At 39.3% G+C, this 18,630-nt stretch overlaps 2 protein-coding genes across 5 annotated transcripts in view; one reads left to right on the top strand and one right to left on the bottom strand.

Annotated features, from left to right (window-relative positions):
- Positions 1 to 6,389, bottom strand: part of CENPK (centromere protein K) — a 38,732-nt gene extending 32,343 nt beyond the window's left edge. The window contains exons 1-3 of one of the 2 annotated variants that reach the window (XM_053596257.1): positions 6,362 to 6,389; positions 3,671 to 3,823; positions 767 to 823 (exon numbers count right to left, since the gene is read on the bottom strand). In XM_053596257.1, the coding sequence (XP_053452232.1) occupies positions 767 to 823; positions 3,671 to 3,787 (174 nt within the window). In that variant the 5' untranslated portion in view covers positions 3,788 to 3,823; positions 6,362 to 6,389. Of the gene's footprint in view, positions 1 to 766; positions 824 to 3,670; positions 3,824 to 6,073 lie in introns of both variants that reach the window. The other variant, XM_053596256.1, reaches the window with a different exon arrangement.
- Positions 6,390 to 6,535: 146 nt separating this feature from the next.
- The window catches only part of PPWD1 (peptidylprolyl isomerase domain and WD repeat containing 1), a 31,733-nt gene continuing 19,638 nt past the window's right edge, over positions 6,536 to 18,630 (top strand). The window contains exons 1-4 of one of the 3 annotated variants that reach the window (XM_053589820.1): positions 6,536 to 6,766; positions 10,662 to 10,764; positions 18,084 to 18,184; positions 18,329 to 18,449. In XM_053589820.1, coding sequence (XP_053445795.1) covers positions 6,574 to 6,766; positions 10,662 to 10,764; positions 18,084 to 18,184; positions 18,329 to 18,449 — 518 coding nt within the window. In that variant the 5' untranslated portion in view covers positions 6,536 to 6,573. Of the gene's footprint in view, positions 6,767 to 10,661; positions 10,765 to 18,083; positions 18,185 to 18,328; positions 18,450 to 18,630 lie in introns of those variants that run through there. The other 2 variants (XM_053589826.1, XM_053589834.1) reach the window with 2 other exon arrangements.

Here is an 18,630-nt window from a genome sequence, read left to right as displayed (position 1 = left end):
GCGCCTGTAGTCCCAGCTATTTGGGAGATGGAGACAGGAGACTCGCTTGAGCCCAGGAATCTGAGGTTGCTGTGAACTATGATGCCACAGCACTCTACCCAGGGCAACAGCTTGAGGCTCTGTCTCAAAAAAAAAAAAAAAAAAAGATTCCATACAGATAGCAAAATATCTGTGGGTATTATACCCAGCACAAAGTAGGACAGCCTTTCTTCTAGTTTTTAACAAAGCAACCAATGAGGAATTCATTCAATTGTTAAATATGTGTATGGCTGTTAAATGACAAATAATAAAGAAAATGCTCTCTTATTTACACTAGCTTATTCCAAAAAGTTTTTAGAATACCTCTTCCAACTCAAAAAGCAGAAAGAATAGGAAGTTTTCCAAATGATTAAGCATATAGGTATTATAAAAAAATAACCTAGGGGCTCGGTGCCTGTAGCTCAAGCGGCTAAGGCACCAGCCACATACACCTGAGTGATGAGTTCAAATTCAGCCCAGGCCCACCAAACAATAATGATGGCTGCAACCAAAAAATAGCCGGTGCCTGTAGTCCCAGCTACTTGGGAGGCAGAGGCAAGAAAATCGCTTGACCCCAGGAATTGGAGGTTGCTGTGAGCTGTGATGCCATGGCACTCTACCCAGGGTGACAGCTTGAGGCTCTATCTCAAATAAATAAATAGATAGATAAATAAATAACCTAGACAGATATACTTCTGTTCCAAAATACAATGAATTCTACTTATCTAAGGGGAAAAAAGATTCATACCTGAGCATTTGAATCAGTGAGTGTCTTGGTTCCAATAAGTGATAATTTATTCTGACACTTAATTTAAAAAGTAAAAAAAAGAAAAAGTCATATATTACAACCCACAGACAATTCCCTTCCCCTCCACTTTTCTACCAGTAGTCAGATGAAATACTCCTGCAAATAATATACAAATACTGATATTTAAAAAAAACTTTGTTTAAATTCCTCACTTTCTAAGCAAGAGGATTAGGAAGCCAGCAAAATGGGTCCCCAGTAGAATACATCAAAAAGAAAAGGCAATACTAGAATGAAAGACAAAGAATGAAACTAATAGCTATGATTAATTAGAAACCAGATAATGGAAAAATGGGAGGTAAGTAAGAAGGGAAAGCAAAAGTAACAAAATGGGTAAGATAGTTAGGATTGTAAGAAAGCCTTCAGGAGACACTGTTTCTGTCATTAAAAATCATCAAAAATTGTTAATAAAGATGCTCTATGAGAGGTTAAAATATGGATAATTTAAATTACATGCTTATTCTAGTTCCAAAATTTTTAAAGTTTTTTTTTTTTTTTGAGGCAGAGTCTCACTATGTCACCCTCAGTAGAGTGCCGTGGCGTCACAGCTCACAGCAACCTCAAACTCCTGGGCCCAAGCGATTCTCTTGCCTCAGCCTCCCAAGGAGCTGGGACTATAGGCGCCCACCACAACACCCAGCTATTTTTTGGTTGTAGTTGTCATTGTTATTTGGCAGGCCCAGGCTGGGTTCAAAGTCACCAGCTCCAGTGTATGTGGCTGGCGCTCTAGCTGCTGAGCTACAGACTCTGAGCCAAAGTTATTCTTTCTTTCTTACTTTATCGCCCTTGGTAGAGTGCCATGGCGTCACAGCTCACAGCAACCTCCAGCTCCTGGACTTAGGCAATTCTCTTGCCTCAGCCTCCAGAGTAGTTGGGACTACAGGTGCCGGCCACAACGTCCAGTTATTTTTTTGTTGCTGTTTGGCTGGGGCCGGGTTCGAACCCACCACCCTCAGTATATGAGGCCGGCACCCTACCCACTGAGCCACAGGCGCTGCCTGAGCCAACGTTATTTTTAAAACTAAATTTCTAAGACATCAAAAGCAAAGTATATAGACAAATTATCTGGAAAATGCATTACTGATAAAAAGTTAGCAAGGATTTATGATAAAAATAATTTTAAGAAAAGAAGAAAATCTACCCTACTCTGAAACTTTACTAGGAAGAAAAAGATGCTAAAAATGTTCATAACCTATATCGTATAATACATTAATAGTACAAATTTCTACCAACATACCATTGTGTAACAAAAGCAGATCCACTTCACTAACTCAGAAAATGTACATACATTTGAAACTCAACATTTTCTTTTTTTTTTTGTGGCTTTTTTTGTTTGTTTATTTGTTTTTTGGCCGGGGCTAGGTTTGAACCCGCCACATCCGGCATATGGGACCGGCACCCTACTCCTTGGGCCACAGGCGCCGCCCAAAACTCAACATTTTCTAAACTAAATCATGTTTTCACTCATAATAGTGTGTTCCTCCTACTTCTATATTCTCTATTTTAGGTAATAACCCACCAACTACTCAATGGCCCAAATCAGGAAGCTGAAACTAATCATATTTCCTTTCCATTTCATATCAATATCTTCTAAGTCCTTTCGGTCATACCTCCTTAATATCTCCCAAATCTATGTTTTCTTTTCTTTTTTTTTTTTTTGGAGACAGAGTCTCACTATGTCGCCCGTGAAGCTGAGAGCAACCTCAAATTCTTGAGCTTAAGCGATTCTCTTGCCTCAGCCTCCCGAGTAGCTGGGACTACAGGCACCTACCACAACGCCCAGCTATTTTTGGGGGTGTAGTTGTCATTGCTGTTTGGCAGGCCCAAGCTGGATTAGAACCAGTCAGCTCTGATGTATGTGGCTGCTGTACTAGCCAGTGAGCTACAGGCACCAAGCCCCAAATCTATTTTTTCAATTTGCAATGCCTTCATTACTTTTTACCAGGACTATTGCTAGGGCTTCCTGAATGTTCTATCTGTAGTTTCACTCTTCTGTGTTTGATTTTCTTCAAAGGCATCCAGGTCATTTTCCCAACTACATATCTAGATCATGTCACTTTCATATTTAAAAACCTTTAATGGCTCCCCATAATATACATATTCTTGATCAATAGCCTCTCCAATCTTACCTCAGAAGTCCTTCTTCTCCTAATCTACATTATCTATAAAATTCTACTTAGAGTTCTCTGTCTCTATTTTTACACATTATGTTCTTTCTACTTTGTATACCTTACCTCCTTTCATAGGGTAACTTATATTTTTCTCAGAAATTATCTCTTTTAGAATGCTATCCTTAACCCCTTCAGGCTAATTTTAGTACTCCACCTCAGTGCAGTCCTTACCATAGTACTTCTAATAATGTAATACAACATAATATAATGGCTGTTGTCTCTATTAAGATAATAATTTCCCCAACAGGAGAAACTTCCATACTTTTTTCTCTTTCTATAGCTCATCTAGTATAAAGTTTCTTGAATGAATGCTTATAGGTCTAAAAACTATGTAAGTATTTATCATACATAATAACAGCTTTTCAAAACTAGCATAATTATTTCTTTGAGTCTAATTTTATTAAAATTTAAATCTTAAATTAGTGATGAGTATACTAAAAAAACAGATCTCATGGGCGGCGCCTGTGGCTCAGCGGGTAGGGTGCCGGTCCCATATGCCAGAGGTGGCGGGTTCAAACCCAGCCCTGGCCAAAAAAAAAAAAAAAAAAAAAAAAACAGATCTCACTGCACCATATTAATATATCCATATAATACTAGTATACTTGTACCCCCTGAATATATTGAATATAAAGAAAAAAATCTTTATTAACTATCATTTTTATCTTTTGATACTTACTTCTTCCATATCTCTCCACATTTCTTCACATTCTTTAACAAGTTCTTGTTCAGTATCCGTAATATCTCCCACATCTGTATTACTATCTGGATCCAGGTCTTGCTGATTCATTGACATGTTGCTTTGTGATTTTCTATGCCTTATGATAAAAAACTAAAGTACAAACTATTTATTATATTTATTTATTCAATAATATTTGTCAAACACTTCTTATCTACCAGATATTTATCTAGATACTAAGAATATAGCAGTGAGCAAAATAGAAAAAAATCCCTACTACCATAATGCTTATTACTGTTAAGGAAAACAGACAATAAACCAAAAACTAATATATACAGATATACTTATGTATTTACACATGTGTATATACATATGAAAACTATAATGTGTGTGTATATACTAAGTATATGTAAGTATATATGTATATACACATACACTATAGCATATCATAAGATTTGTAAGTGCCGTGGAGAAAAGCAAGGCAGGCAATAAACATAGGAAACATCAAGGCAGGGACAATGTAATTTTAATAAAGTGGTCATATAAGATTACTGAGAAGTTTACAAATAAGGAAAAAGACATAAAGGAGATAAAGAAGTAATCTATGGGGATATAGAAGGGAAGATGCTCCAGGCAAATGGAACTGCAAGTGTAAAGGCCTTCAGGCAGGAATATGACTGTCATGTTCCTAGAGCTATGAAGCAGCCAGTATGACTAGAACAGATTAAGTAAGGCAGAAAGTTGAAGATGAAGTCAGAGAGACATTAGCGGTAAGATCATGTGGGCTGTGTACGTCATTTTAAGGACACAGACTAGGATGATAAGCAATTAGAGAATTTTAAGCAGAGGAATGACATCGTTTAACTTACATCTTAAAAGTACAACTATGGTTAACTACAACCAGTAAGAAAAGAAGCAGGAAAACTAATCAAAAGCTACTGCAATAATCCAAAACAAAATTTTTAAGATACAAACTCTGGACCCAGATTGTCTAGGTTTAAATCCCTGCTTTGATATTTACAAGCTGTGGGACTTGAGCAAATCACATAAACTTTCTGTGCCTCAGTTTCCTAATCTGTAAAATGAAAATAATATACTCCATAGGTAACGATTAAGTGAGTTAATATTTATAAAGCTCTTAGAATTGTACCTAACATAGAAAGAGCTTAATTAGTGTTAGCCACTAACAATCTGAATGTCGACTAGTTAAAAACTAGACCTCTTACCTGCTATACACCTAAGATATAGTTTAAGTTCACAAAACCAAAACCAGTCATTAACAATTTTAGACTATTTTTAAGCAAAAAGTCATTAGGGATAATCCTATGCCACACCAACTTAACAAAAGTCAAACTATCAATCATGAAAAGCTTAATATACTTGAAGTAAATAGAAAGTACCCACATAAATCTAATATGTATTAATTTATTCAATAAACACAGGCTGTAATTTAAATTTAATCGGTTTCTAAAAGTGTTCTTATTTTATGTCGTTTCTTGAAAGTTTTTTTTTCCCCTCTTTATAGACATCTAGATGGATGGTTATTTTCTCTTAGTGCATTAAAGATATTGTTCAACTATAGTCTTGCTTTGTTGCTCTTTGAAACTCTCTTCCCCCATGTTTATGATGTATATTTTCTAAGCCAGTTATCCTAGTCGTGTGGCTGGCTTTTTTGTTTTGTTTTGTTCTATTTTTCTTTGGTTTGCAAGCTCATCTTCTTAATATACTCAAAACTTATTCTAGGCCCCCTTCTCGTCTCTATTCACTCCTGTCTATGTGACTACTCCCAAATAAATGTCACTTAAGACACTTGCTATGGCTGTCTAAGTGAAAAAGTCTGTCATTACGGAGTACATTCTCCCTAAGGAGAGACAATATAAACAAATTAGCAACTAAATACATGACATGATTTCAGAAGTGCTATGAAGTGGTTAAATTACACGACACAGCCTGCACGTTCTTTTAGAATTAAGAGAAACCTACCAGGAAGAGGAAAAGGGATTAGTAGACAATAATGTTTAATAAATGTTAACTAGCTCCCTACTACTAGTATTTTCATCCTCATCCCCATTATTACTGTCATGGTTTCTCAAAAGGTGTAAAGGTGAAGGTTAGATTGCTGGGGAGATACTTTCAAGCATAAAAATGTAAAGCTTTGAAAGGAGTGTTTTACGGAGGTCATTTTGATATATTGTACTTAATTGGTTAAAAAAGGAGATGCGCTTTTGTTTAACCACAGTAAGGAAACAAAACAAAACAAAGACGGAGGAGGATGAGAAAGAGCCCAAACAACAGCTACAAGATGAAATCCTAGGTCAAAGTGGCCAGTAAAGTTACTCGACGTGGCTGGTTCTCCACCCACCATCCCTCTCCCACCCCGAAACGGTAACAAGCACTCATCACCTTCTTCAGAAAATAAAGAAGTCTGGGAAAGAAGACATGCTTGAAACACTTGAAGGAAATGCAAGTTAACCGGTTCCTCCCATCGTCACCCCTCCATCTTTCTCCGGTAATCCGCGGGGTTCTGGACCTGGCGTCGGCGCGGGTCCTCAAGGCCCCGCTTGGACGTCAGGATCCAGTTCCCCGGCGGTAAAGGCTCCACTTTCGGGGCTACATCTCCATTTCCCGTGAGCTGCCAAACGAAGCGGCAAATTTCAACCGTTAAGGCGGTCTCCCCTGCCAAACTCTTACCACCACACGCCACAGAATTCAGTTCTCCTCAGCGCTTCTTAATCTGCTCTACCGGCCCAGACTCAATGCCCGCGCTGCTTGCCGATTGGATCGGCTCCTTCCCACACCAGCCAATCCCGAAGCTCGCTTCGACGCTGACTACACGTCTGCGCCGCTGCTTTGGGATTGGTAGGCGAGCTGTATGTCGCGCTTTTTTTGACGATTAGGACAGGATGGCGGCGGAAGGTGGTAGTGATACGCAGCTGAGAAGAAGAAGGCGCCGGGACCCGGAGGACCTGGCAAAAACGGAGCTCTCTGAGAGGGATCTGACAGTGGCAGTGACCGAGTCCCAAGAAAACGATGAGAATGAAGAGCGCTGGGTTGGGCCTTTACCTGTGGAGGCAACACTGGCAAAGAAGAGAAAAGGTAGCTGCAGAGATAGGCCCGGGGCTAATTGGAAGCTGCGTCCACTGAGTGGGAAGGTTGAGGTTCTAGCACACCCGAAAAGGGATGGTGTGTGATTGTGGGGTTTTGTTCTCTCAAAACAAATAGTCTTCTCCTCACTTCTGGCTCCTCTGTACTGACCTGTCGTCTGAAATACTGATTTGGGATTAGTATTTTTGATCATTGATTTGTCATGATAGATGCCAAAGGTCACGTTTGTCTGTACGTGGCAAAGGTGATCCGCGCCTCATTTAATCCCTACAGCAGCTGGATGAGGTTGGAATTTCGAACTCTCTTCTCGAGGTGTGGGAAAATGTACTGGAGTGTTCAGGAGTGGTGTTAATGTGTCGGGGCGCGAGAAGAAGGTGTGCCTATTTTAGAATCATAGTAAATAAAGATAATTTCAACCATAACTCCTTGACTAATGAATTTGCAGATCTAGAGAAACTAACTTAAGCTTCCTGAATCACAATTGTTTTCATCCAAAACCCAAGGTCTGTGGTTTTCAAAGCATATTCTTGGGATACCATGGGCTGAAGCATTTTCCACTGACGTGGAATAATGGCAAATTATTATCAAATACAAAGGGCGAAAATAGTAAAGTAATTTTTCTTATTTTTCAAGTTTTTCTGTGAAACATTTTCCTTAACATTTAAGACGATTAAAATGTGGTCTTTCTAAATTCAAATCTTACTTTATAACTATCTCCTACATAAAACTCTTCATTGATTTCTCTTTTTTTTTTTTTTTTTTTTGAGACAGAATCTCACTTTGTCTCCCTGGGTAGAGTGCCGTGGCGTCACAGCTCGCAGCAACCTCAAACTCCTGAGCTTAAGTGGTTCTCTTGCCTCACCTTCCCAAATAGCTGGGATTACAGGCGCCTCCCACAACACCCAGTTATTTTGTTATTGTTGTTGCAGTTGTTTCGCTGGCCCAGACTGGGTTCGAACCTGCCACCCTTGGTGTACGTGGCTGGCGCCATAACCACTGTGCTACAGGCGCCTAGCCAATTTCTCATTATTTTCGTAACACAGCCCCTAATCTCCCTAACATGGCATATAAAGCCCTTTGTGATAATGTTTCTTTACCTCCCCAGAACATCTTCCATTAACCCCTTATGGCAACCTCCTATTTATGCTCCAGCCCTTCTAAACCACCTCTTCCTTCTCTGGATGCCTGCCCAAATATCTTGGTGTCTCTATTGGGAGTAATTTCCCTCATCTTTTTCACTGGCCTAACTTCTGTTTGACCTGTAAGACTTCCTCTCAGGGAAGTGTGACTTACCCAGTCTGGACAGGATTTTTAAAGCACATTAATCATAATCTCTGAAGTAGTGTTTATCACAGTAAATTTACAGGTAGCCTTCAAATTTTATGTATCCAAGTTTTTAAGAAACTATTCTTTTGGACATTGTATATTGACACTGTTAAAGTGCATTATCGTTTTTATTGCCTAGCTGTTTGTTTGTTTGTTAGTTTTGGCGTCTCTGGGGGAGCAGGAACCATATTGGCTAGTTCTGTTAAATGGTTTCCATAGCAACCTTTTCCTTCATGGCACTTGCTACAGTTATAATTGTATATATTCGTATGATTATCTGATTAATGTTTCTCTCTATTACTAAGACTGTAAGCACGTAAAAACCATAATAATTCCAGTTTTGCCCTAGTGCTTGGTACAGTGCTTTGCATATATCAGGTGCTCCCTAATATTTAATAAAGGAATTTTACAATATTTATGCTGTTATTTAACTTTTGTTGTGTATGAATATTTCCTGTTCTTTTTTTTTTTTTTTTTTTTTTTGCAGTTTTTGGCCGGGGCTCGGTTTGAACCCGCTAACTCCGGCATATGGGGCCAGCGCCCTACCCCTTTGAGCCACAGGCGCTGCCCTTTCCTGTTCTTTTTTTTTTTTATGAAGTAAGCAGGAGAAAGTGAAAAAAATCCAGAATTACAAAAATACTGATACTGATTTTAGGAAACAAGTATCTTATAAATCTAGTATAATTGAAGATTAAGAAGTGGACCTTACTAGGTGTGAAAATCTTTACCCTCAAACAGATTCTTATTGTTTTAAGCCAGCCAATAGTATATTCAGTTTGAAGAAAAAACTGAAACTGAAAAACATGATATGTTAGAAAAATACTGAAAATTTTGTCTTAAAAGAGATGTGTTTAATAATTTCATCCTTCTAGAAATAGATCCACCCCCTTTAACATGTTCTCTGGACACTGGATTTTTTAATACTATTTCAGAAAGACATTATTATATGGCACTGTTTCTCAATGACAGAAACTGTCTTGCTGTTATTTATGTCCATGTACCCTGGAACTTATTTTGTTCTCACTAAATGTTTGTTCACAAGTGAAATAACAGAAAAAGGAATCTGAATCAGGTAGGATTAAATTTATCTGTGCATTACAGAAAAACACAAAATAACAATGATGTTAAAAAGAAAGGCATACTTCTTTTATGAGTAGAAATCCCAAAGTAGGCAGTCTAGGATTGCTATACAGGTTCCAAAGGTTCCTAAGCTCTTTTCAGCTAACAGAACTAGGGTATGGCCCTCATCTTCATTGCCCTGAGTGATTATTAGGATTACAGCAGTTATATCCAAGGTTCAAGCTATAAAATTGAGGAAAGGAAGAATACAATTTTCAAAGAGGGTTCCTCACTATCACAGAATACTTTGACTTCTCATCACCCTGTGGTCACACCTCACTACAGGGGAAGGTGAAAAAGGTCACATTATAACTTGATGTCAGTATGCCCATATATAAATGAGGGTTCTTTTTAATTTATTTATTTATTTTGAGACAGTCTCATTGTGTCACCCTCAGTAGAGTGTCCTGGCATCACAGCTCACAACAACCTCAAACTCTTGGGCTCAAGCAATTCTCTTGCCTCAGCCTCCCAAGTCCAAGTAGCTGGGACTATAGGTGCCCACCACAAGGCCTGGCTATTTTATTGTTGCAGTTGTCATTGTTGTTTAGCTGGCCCAGGCTGGGCTCAAACCCACCACTCTCGGTGCATGTGACTGGCACCGTAACCACTGTACTACAGGTGCCCAGCCATAATTGAGGGTTCTGTTGCTAAAAATAAGTAGTTTGTCAGACACAACTTTGTGCCTGCTGTATAACAGTTATAAAAAGTTCTGAAACAGCTTGACATGTTAATTTACCAACTTTTTATATGCCTGTGTGGCCATGATAGGATTATTCTATTTGTTAGATATAAAATCTCGTTTTTCTTTTTTCTTGTTAATGAAATTGTTTTGTAGCTAATATAATAAAATCAATATTTCCTGACATTCTTAGATTCCACTCTTCCAAGTATTATGTCCCTGTAAAAACTTGAGAAGCACTCAACTGAATCTTCCCTGGATTTTCTCAGCTGTAAAAACCTGAGTATTTTATTGTGTTTGTTTCCAACACAGTATCAATGACTTCAAAGGGAATAAATGCCTCAGAGATAAAAATGAAACATCTTAAAGATGACCACTGTCCTCTTATTAAAATTAGCACTGATAATTGGATCTACATGGTTGTGATATTTTCAGGAAATATTTTAAAGTTTTGTTTGTTTTTTGTTTTTCTTAATGGAACCTTCACATTAAGCCAGAACCACTCAACTGGAGACAATTAAGCATCTATGTAAGAACTGTGAACCTATGATAATTGACTACATAATGGTGCTATTCCACATTCTGAAATAATAAAAGTCAAAAATGACGTAGCAGGTAGTGGATTTTTTAATTACATTTGAATTGAGAGAAAGTAAAGAAAATCTAAAAATAGAATATAGAAATTTTAAAGAAAATATGAAATAGTATTTAGTCCATTTGTTAAAAATAAATCTTTTACTTTACTTTTTGTCCCCCTAGTTTTAGAGTTTGAGAGAGTCTATCTTGAAAATCTCCCCAGCGCGTCCATGTATGAGCGCAGTTACATGCATAGAGATGTTATCACCCACGTGGTATGTACCAAGTAAGTTTATCCTGTCTTTTTAATTTTTTTCTGAGTTTCTTTTCTTAAAAATAAAGCTTCAATTTTGAGGTGGATTTATAAAAGTACTTGTAAGATTTTATGGACTTCTAGTTAATTCGCTTAAGTTCTGTAACACTTTAAATTAAATAAGGCCTACATGTTCTTTCCTATATCATACAAAAAATGCATTCTCTAAGACACAGCCCCCTAGTTTATGTGTGTGTCTTTGGAAATAAATGCCAAGAGAGGAATGAACTAGGAAGCATTTGAGCTTCCCTAAGAAAGAGGGTACATTAGTTAAAATAGATGTATTTGGTACCTAGCTTCTTTGGCACCAGTGGAGAAAATGGTGACAATTGACACATCCTACAATATCAAAGTCCCTTCAAAACAGATGAATGGGGGATTTGGAGGAGGATAATAATAGTTCAGGTTAAGCATCCCAAATCCAGAATGCTCCAAAGCCTGAAACTTTCTGAGTGCCAGCCTGACCCTCAAAGGAAAATGCTCATTGGAGCATTTCAGATTTTAGATTTTCCAATTAGTGATGTTCAGCCAGTAAGAACAATGCAAATACAGGCCATCCCTGGGTTACTGCCAAGATATGTTCCTGAGAACGTCTTTAGATTGGCTTTGAATGTAACTTAGATCCTTGATGAACAGTGTATATACTATAGTAACACTACAGTGGCTTAAATGTGTTAATAATAATACAGTGTAATACTATAATAATACCCCTTATACTATAAGTTACAAAAATTATTATACTCTTTCATTTAATCCAAACAAACAGAACATAAAGAAACTCATATAAAAAGTTTAGCTAGGAGGCCTGGATATTGGCTCACACATGTAATCCTAGCACTTGGGAGACCAAGGGGTAAGGATTCTTGGAGACCAGGAGTTTGAGACCAGCCTGAAAAAGAGGGAAACCCTGTCTCTATAAAAACCAGAAAAATTAGCCAAGCATGGTGGCATGTACCTGTGGTCCCAGCTACTCAGGTAGGCTAAGGCATGTGGATCACTTGAGCCCAAAAGTTTGAGGTTGCAGTGAGTTATGATGATGCCACTGCACTCTAGCATGGGTGGCCCATGAAAACCTTGTCTCCAAAAAATAAGGAGAAATTTCCAAAAAACTATTAAAGGATAATGTTGCATCAATGCTAGCCTAATAGGAATGTTACACTTATTTTGATCTTCTAACCAAATCATTAATAACCTTTCTATTTCTATAATTAATCTACTGTGATGCTTAATAAAAATTGATGCTTTCATTGGAACATTACCTTTCGCATATTCCATTATTCTCACTTTATCCTTTATAATCATTCCAATAGTCAAGTGACTAAACCCTAATTCTTTACCACAAATGACAGCATCTGGCCTTTCTCTGAATGCTTAATTATGTGTACTTTCATTTCCATTATACCCCCTTTCTCTTCACTCCAGGCTTACCTGGACTTGCAGTGGACTTTCACTTTGGAGGCATGGTCATAAGTGTAAACACAGACTCATAAAATCAAATTAGGACACAACTATAAGTGGGACTTAACAAATACAGTGTAGCCTAATTCTTTGTACTCTCAATGAATCTGAACCAATAAAACAAAAATCAAATTAAAAAATTAAGAGGAGGGCGGCGCCTGTGGCTCAGTCGGTAAGGCGCCGGCCCCATATACCGAGGGTGGCGGGTTCAAACCCGGCCCCGGCCAAACTGCAACCAAAAAATAGCCGGGCGTTGTGGCGGGCGCCTGTAGTCCCAGCTACCCGGGAGGCTGAGGCAAGAGAATCGCTTAAGCCCAGGAGTTGGAGGTTGCTGTGAGCTGTGTGAGGCCACAGCACTCTACCGAGGGCCATAAAGTGAGACTCTGTCTCTACAAAAAAAAAAAAAAAAATTAAGAGGAAAATAATGATATGCATAAGCAACTATTATGAGACTAGCTGCTAACAGTAGAGATGCTATGCCAATGAACCGCATACACCATGCAAGTTTGTTCACATGTATGGAAGTAACTAGTTCCCAGATTATTAATTTAATTATAAATTATCCTTAGGGGTGCCTTGGGGAGCCCATTCGTAAATACAGGAAACCGTAAGTTGGGTCATTGGTAACTCGGAGACTACCTGTATTCCAAAATCTGAAAAATTCTGAAATCCAAAACACTTCTGGGTCCAGAGCATTTCAGAAAAGGGATGGATATTCAGCCTTGTTCAGCCTCCGATATAGTGATAATTCTGCTGTTTGTTGAACTTGTAATATGTTCAGGTACAGCCTTTTTTGTAATTAGCTGGCCCAGGCCGGGTTCAACCCGCCAGCCTCAGTGTATGTGGCTGGCACCGTAACCAGTATGCTACTGGCACTGAGCCTTTTTTTTTTTTTTTTTTGTGGAGACTGAGTTTCAGTCTCGATCTGTTGCCCTGAGTAGAGTGCTATGGCATCATCATAACTGACAGTAACCTTGCACTAGCTCAGGTGATCCTCTTGCCTCAGCATTTGAGTAGCTAAGACTACAGGCACCCGCCACAACAGACATGGTCTGGCTCTTGCTCGGGTTGGTCTCAAACTCCTGAGCTCCATCTATCCTTCCCTCTCAGCCTCCAAGAACCTGGCCAGTCCCCAGAGGGCTTTCTGTTCCTTCTATGGACTTTGAACCTGAGAACAGAGTATCACTCTGGGGCCAAGGCTAGAGCGCTCTGGCTTCATAGCTCACAGCAACCTCAAACTCCTGGGCTTCAGCGACCCTTCTTGTATCAGCCTTCCAGAGTAGCTAGGACTTCAGATACCTACAGTAGCATGTGGCTAGTTGTTCTGGTTTTTTTAATTACAATTAATATGAGGGTACAAATGATTAGGCTACATTGTTTATGTTGCTAAGGTAAAGTTCAAGTTCTGGTTGAGCCCTGTATCCAGGGGATGTGTTGATATCTTTACATTATGCACATTTGGTGAGACCTTAACAATACCCCTCTCTCCTCCCCTTTCCCACCTCCCCCCTCCTCTCACTTGACTATACTTGTGTTTTTCTCTCCTATAGATGTGTAGTTTTTATATCAGTTTTATATTAGTATAGAGTACATTGTATACTTGCATTTCTATTCTTGTGATACTTTACTAAGAAGAATGTGTTCCAACTCCATCCAGGTAAATACAAAAGATACAAAGTCTTCATCTTTTTATGGTAATAGAATTCCATGGTATACATATACTACAGTTTATTAATCCATTCGTGGTCTTGGCAATTATGAGTTGAGCTACAATAAACATTCTAGTGCAGATGTCCTTGTGATAAAATGACTTTTTTCCCTTCTAGATGGTAATGGGATTCTAGGACCAAGTTTAGCTCTTTTTTGTTGTTGTTGTTGTTTTGTTTGCTTTTTTTTTTTTGTGTGTGTGTGTGTAGAGACAGAGTCTCTCTTTACCGCCCTCGGTAGACTGCCATGACGTCACACGGCTCACAGCAACCTCCAGCTCTTGGGCTTAGGTGATTCTGTTGCCTCCAGCCTCCCTAGCAGCTGGGACTACAGGTGCCTGCCACAATGCCCCGCTATTTGTTTTGCTTTTTTTTGAGACAGTCTTACTTTGTCACCCCGGTAGACTGCCGTGGTGTCATAGTTCACAGCAACCTCAAATTTTTGGGCTCAAGTGATCCTCTTGCCTCAGCCTCCCAACTAGCTGGGACTACATATGCCTACCACAATGCCTGGCTATTTTTAGATACAGGGTCTCGCTCTTTCTCAGGCTATTCTCTTAACTCCTGAGCTCAAGTAATCTACCCTCCTGAGCCTCCCAGAGTGCAAGGATTACAGGCATGAGCCACCAAGCTGGGCCTAAATTTAGCTCTCTATACTTTTTGACAAAAAGGCTGTATTAGTTTTACAGTTTCAAACGCTTCACAGTGTAGAAGCGTTTCCTTCTCTCTACATCCATGCCAGCATTTGCCGCTTTGGGATTTTGTAATGTGGGCTAATTCTCACTGGGGTTAGGTTGTATCTTATGGTGGTTTCTACCCTGTTTCCCCAAAAATAAGACAGTATCTTATTTTAAGGTGTGCGCCCAAAGATGCGCTAGGTCTTATTTTCAGGGGATGTCTTATTCCTGTAAGTAGGTCTTATTTTTGGAGGATGTCTTATTTTCGGGGAAACAGGATATTTGCATTTCTCTGATGATTAGAGACAATGAACATTTTTTTCATGTTTATTGGCCTTTCATCTATCTTCTTCAGAGAAGGTTCTGTTTATGCCTTTTGCCCAATGTTAGATGGGATTGTTTGCTCTCAATGCAATCCCCATTGAAATGCCAGCAGCATACTTTGAAGAACTCAAAAAAGTAGTTCTCCATTTTGGATGGAATCAGAAAAAAGCCAGGCAATTCTTAGTCATAAACAAATATGGAGGCATCAGTCTACCAGACTTAAGGTTACATGTCCACAATGATCAGAAAACTCTGGTATTGGGACAAAAGTAGATTTTCTATTTTTAGTAGGGAGGGGGTCTCACCAGGCCTGGGCCAGGCCTGGGCTGGGCTTTATGGCGGTCGCCTGTCGTCCCAGCTACTTGGGAGGCTGAGGCAAGAGAATTGCTTAAAGCCCAAGAGTTTGAGATTGCTGTGAGCTGTGACTCCACAGCACTCTACCAAGGGCAACATAGTGAGACTCTGTCTCGAAAAAAAAAAAAAAAGCCCTCTAGGATTAAGCTCTTGCCTTTTTTCTTCTGAGCTCAAGGGAGCCATCCACCTTAGACGGTCAGTGTTCTAGGGTTTCAGGAATAAGCCACCATACTGGGCCAGACTAATTTTTTTAAAGAACTACTCCTGGCTCGGCACCCATAGCTCAGTGGTTAGAGTGCTGGCCATATACATGAGGGCTGGTGGGTTTGTACCCAGTCAAGGCCTGCTAAACAACAATGGCAACTACAACAAAGAAAATAGCCAGGCGTTGTATAGACCTGGGACGAGTACATTTAACATTTTTTTTTTTTTTTTTTTTTTTTGAGACAGTCTCAGGCTGTCGCCCTGGGTAGAGTGCTGTGCTGTCACAGCTCACAGCAACTTCCAACTCTTAGGCTTAAGTGATTCTCTTGCATCAGCCTCCCAAGTAGCTGGGACTACAGGTGCCTGCCACAACACCTGGCTATTTTTTTTTTAATTAAGTTTGCTTATCTTTTATTTTTTTTGTTGTTGCAGTTTGGCCGGGGTCGGGTTTGAACTCGCCACACTCGGTATATGGGGACAACACCCTACTAACTGAGCCACAAGGCACCACCCAACACCTGGTTATTTTTTTGTTGCAGTTGTCATTATTGTTTTAGCTGGCCTGGGCTGGATTAGAACCTGCCAACCTCGGTATTTGTAGCCAGCGCCCTACCAACTGACCTACGGGCACTGCCCATATTTAAATTTTTTTTTTTTTTTTTTTTGAGACAGAGCCTCAAGCCATCACCCTGGGTAGAACGCTGTAGCATCACAGCTCACAGCAACCTCCAACTCCTGTGCTCAAGCGATTGTCCTGCCTCTGCCTCCCAAGAAGCTGGGATTACAGGCACCTGCCACAATGCCCAGCTATTTTTTTTTTTTTTTTGGTTGTAGCCATCATTGTTGTTTGGCAGGCCTGGGCTGGATTCAAACCCGCCAGCTCAGGTGTATGTAGCGGCACCTCAGCCACTTGAGCCACAAGCGCCGAGCCCACATATAACGTTTTTTAAAAGATATTTTATAGGGCGGCGCCTGTGGCTCAGTGGGTAGGGTGCCTGCCCCATATGCCAAGGGTGGCGGGTTCAAGCCCAGCCCCGGCCAAACTGCAACAAAAAAATAGCCAGGCGTTGTGGCAGGCGCCTATAGTCCCAGCTACTTGGGAGGCTGAGTCAAGAGACTCGCCTAAGCCCAAGGATTTGGAGGTTGCTGTGAGCTGTAAGGTGAGACTCTGTCTCTACAAAAAAAAAAGATATTTTATAACCTAACAACTTCAATGCAAGTGGAGACATTTTGAAATAATTTCCTATTTACAACATGATGATAAAAATACTCTCCTGAGGGGCTGTGCCTGTGGCTCAAAGGGGTACCGCGCGGGCCCCATATGCCGGAGGTGGCGAGTTCAAACCCAGCCCTGGCCAAAAACTGCAAAAAAAAAAAAAAAATACCCTCCTGATAAAGTTTTTATAAAGATTCACTCAGGGGCAGCACCTGTGGCTCAGTGGGTAGGGTGCTGGCCCCATATACCAAGGGTGGCGGGTTCGAACAGCCCCAGCCAAACTGCAACAAAAAATAGCTGGGCGTTGTGGTGGGTGCCTACAGTCCTAGCTACTTGGGAAGCTGAGGCAAGAGAATTGCCTACGCCCAGGAGTTGGAGGTTGCTGTGAGGTGTGACACCATGGGCACTCTACCAAGGGTCACAAAGTGAGACTCTGTCTCTACAAAAAAAAAAAAAAAGATTCACTCCGCCGGGCATGGTGACTCACACCTGTAATCCTAGTACTCTGGGAGGCCAAGGCAGGTAGATTGCCTGAGGTCATGGGTTCAAAACCAGACGAAGCCAGAGCGAGACCTCCTTTCAAAAAATAGCCAAGTGTCATGGTGGGTACCTGTAGTCCCAGCTGTTCAGGAGGCTGAGGCAAGAGAATCGCTTGAACCCAAGAGTTTGCGGTTGCTGTGAACTATGACGCCACGGCACTCTACCAAAAGTGACAAAGTAAGACTCTATCTGAAAAAAAATAAAGATTAACTCAAGATAATGTGTGTAAAGTACTTGGCATATACTATTAATAGTATTCGATAGAAAATTCTATCTTTATATACCTTATAGAGAAAACTGTTCTGTATAAAATCTCTTTGATAAATAACCAAAATGCCTTGGATATTACACAAAATAAAGTTATGTTGAAATGTAAGAAATACTACATTTTCTCATGAAAAGAATGACTATAGGGTAATGTAGTAATAAGGAATCCAAATCTAGTAATTGCTAGTGAGGTTTTTTTTCTTAATGTCAAATACTAGTTCATTTCTGATCCTAGCTCTTGAGGTTAAAATTAGTACAGCAGCAACTGTTACGATATCCAAAAATAGAACTTTAAAATTTGCAGTGTTCTATGTATCCTAACACAGTGGTCTGCATGGATTTTTTTGTTTTTTAAATCCTATTTTCAAAAGAATCAAAGATTCTCAGTGCTTTGGAGATACTGAGTGATTCATAGATGTATTTTAGAAATTAACTTTAAACGGTCTGTGAAGCTAGTGAATGATGCCCCATGATCATATCAATGTACACAGCTATGATTTAATTAAAAAAAAAAAGAAATTAACTTCAAAAAATTTTTATATACAGAACAGATTTTATTATTACTGCCAGTCATGATGGACATGTCAAGTTCTGGAAAAAAATAGAAGAAGGAATTGAATTTGTTAAACATTTTCGTAGTCACCTGGGTAAGAATTTCACCTTTATCTTTTTTTTTTTTTAGCTCTTTTTAAACTGTACTAATCAAAGTTTCTTTTAGAATTATATTTTCTTTGAATCATGCACATTTATTTCATTGGTATTTACTAGAATATTTTATTTTATTTAAATAGGAATTATTGAAAGTATTGCAGTTAGCTCTGAGGGAGCATTATTCTGTTCTGTGGGTGATGATAAAGCAATGAAGGTGTTTGATGTAGTGAACTTTGACATGATCAATATGCTGAAACTTGGGTGAGTCTTTTTTAAAGTATATATTTTTTAAATACTAAAATAATTTTTATACTAAACCATCATTTCATAGGTTATTTCTCAACAGTGTGTTACCATGCCATTAAAAGTGTGTCTTTGGGTTTTGCTTGGGAAAATTAGATATGATGAATCCTTGTTATGATATTACTTGAAAACTTCTGCT

The sequence above is a fragment of the Nycticebus coucang genome, chromosome 1, assembly GCF_027406575.1.
Source record: "Nycticebus coucang isolate mNycCou1 chromosome 1, mNycCou1.pri, whole genome shotgun sequence".
Taxonomy (NCBI): domain Eukaryota; kingdom Metazoa; phylum Chordata; class Mammalia; order Primates; family Lorisidae; genus Nycticebus; species Nycticebus coucang.
This window is presented reverse-complemented; position numbering and strand designations above follow the sequence as displayed.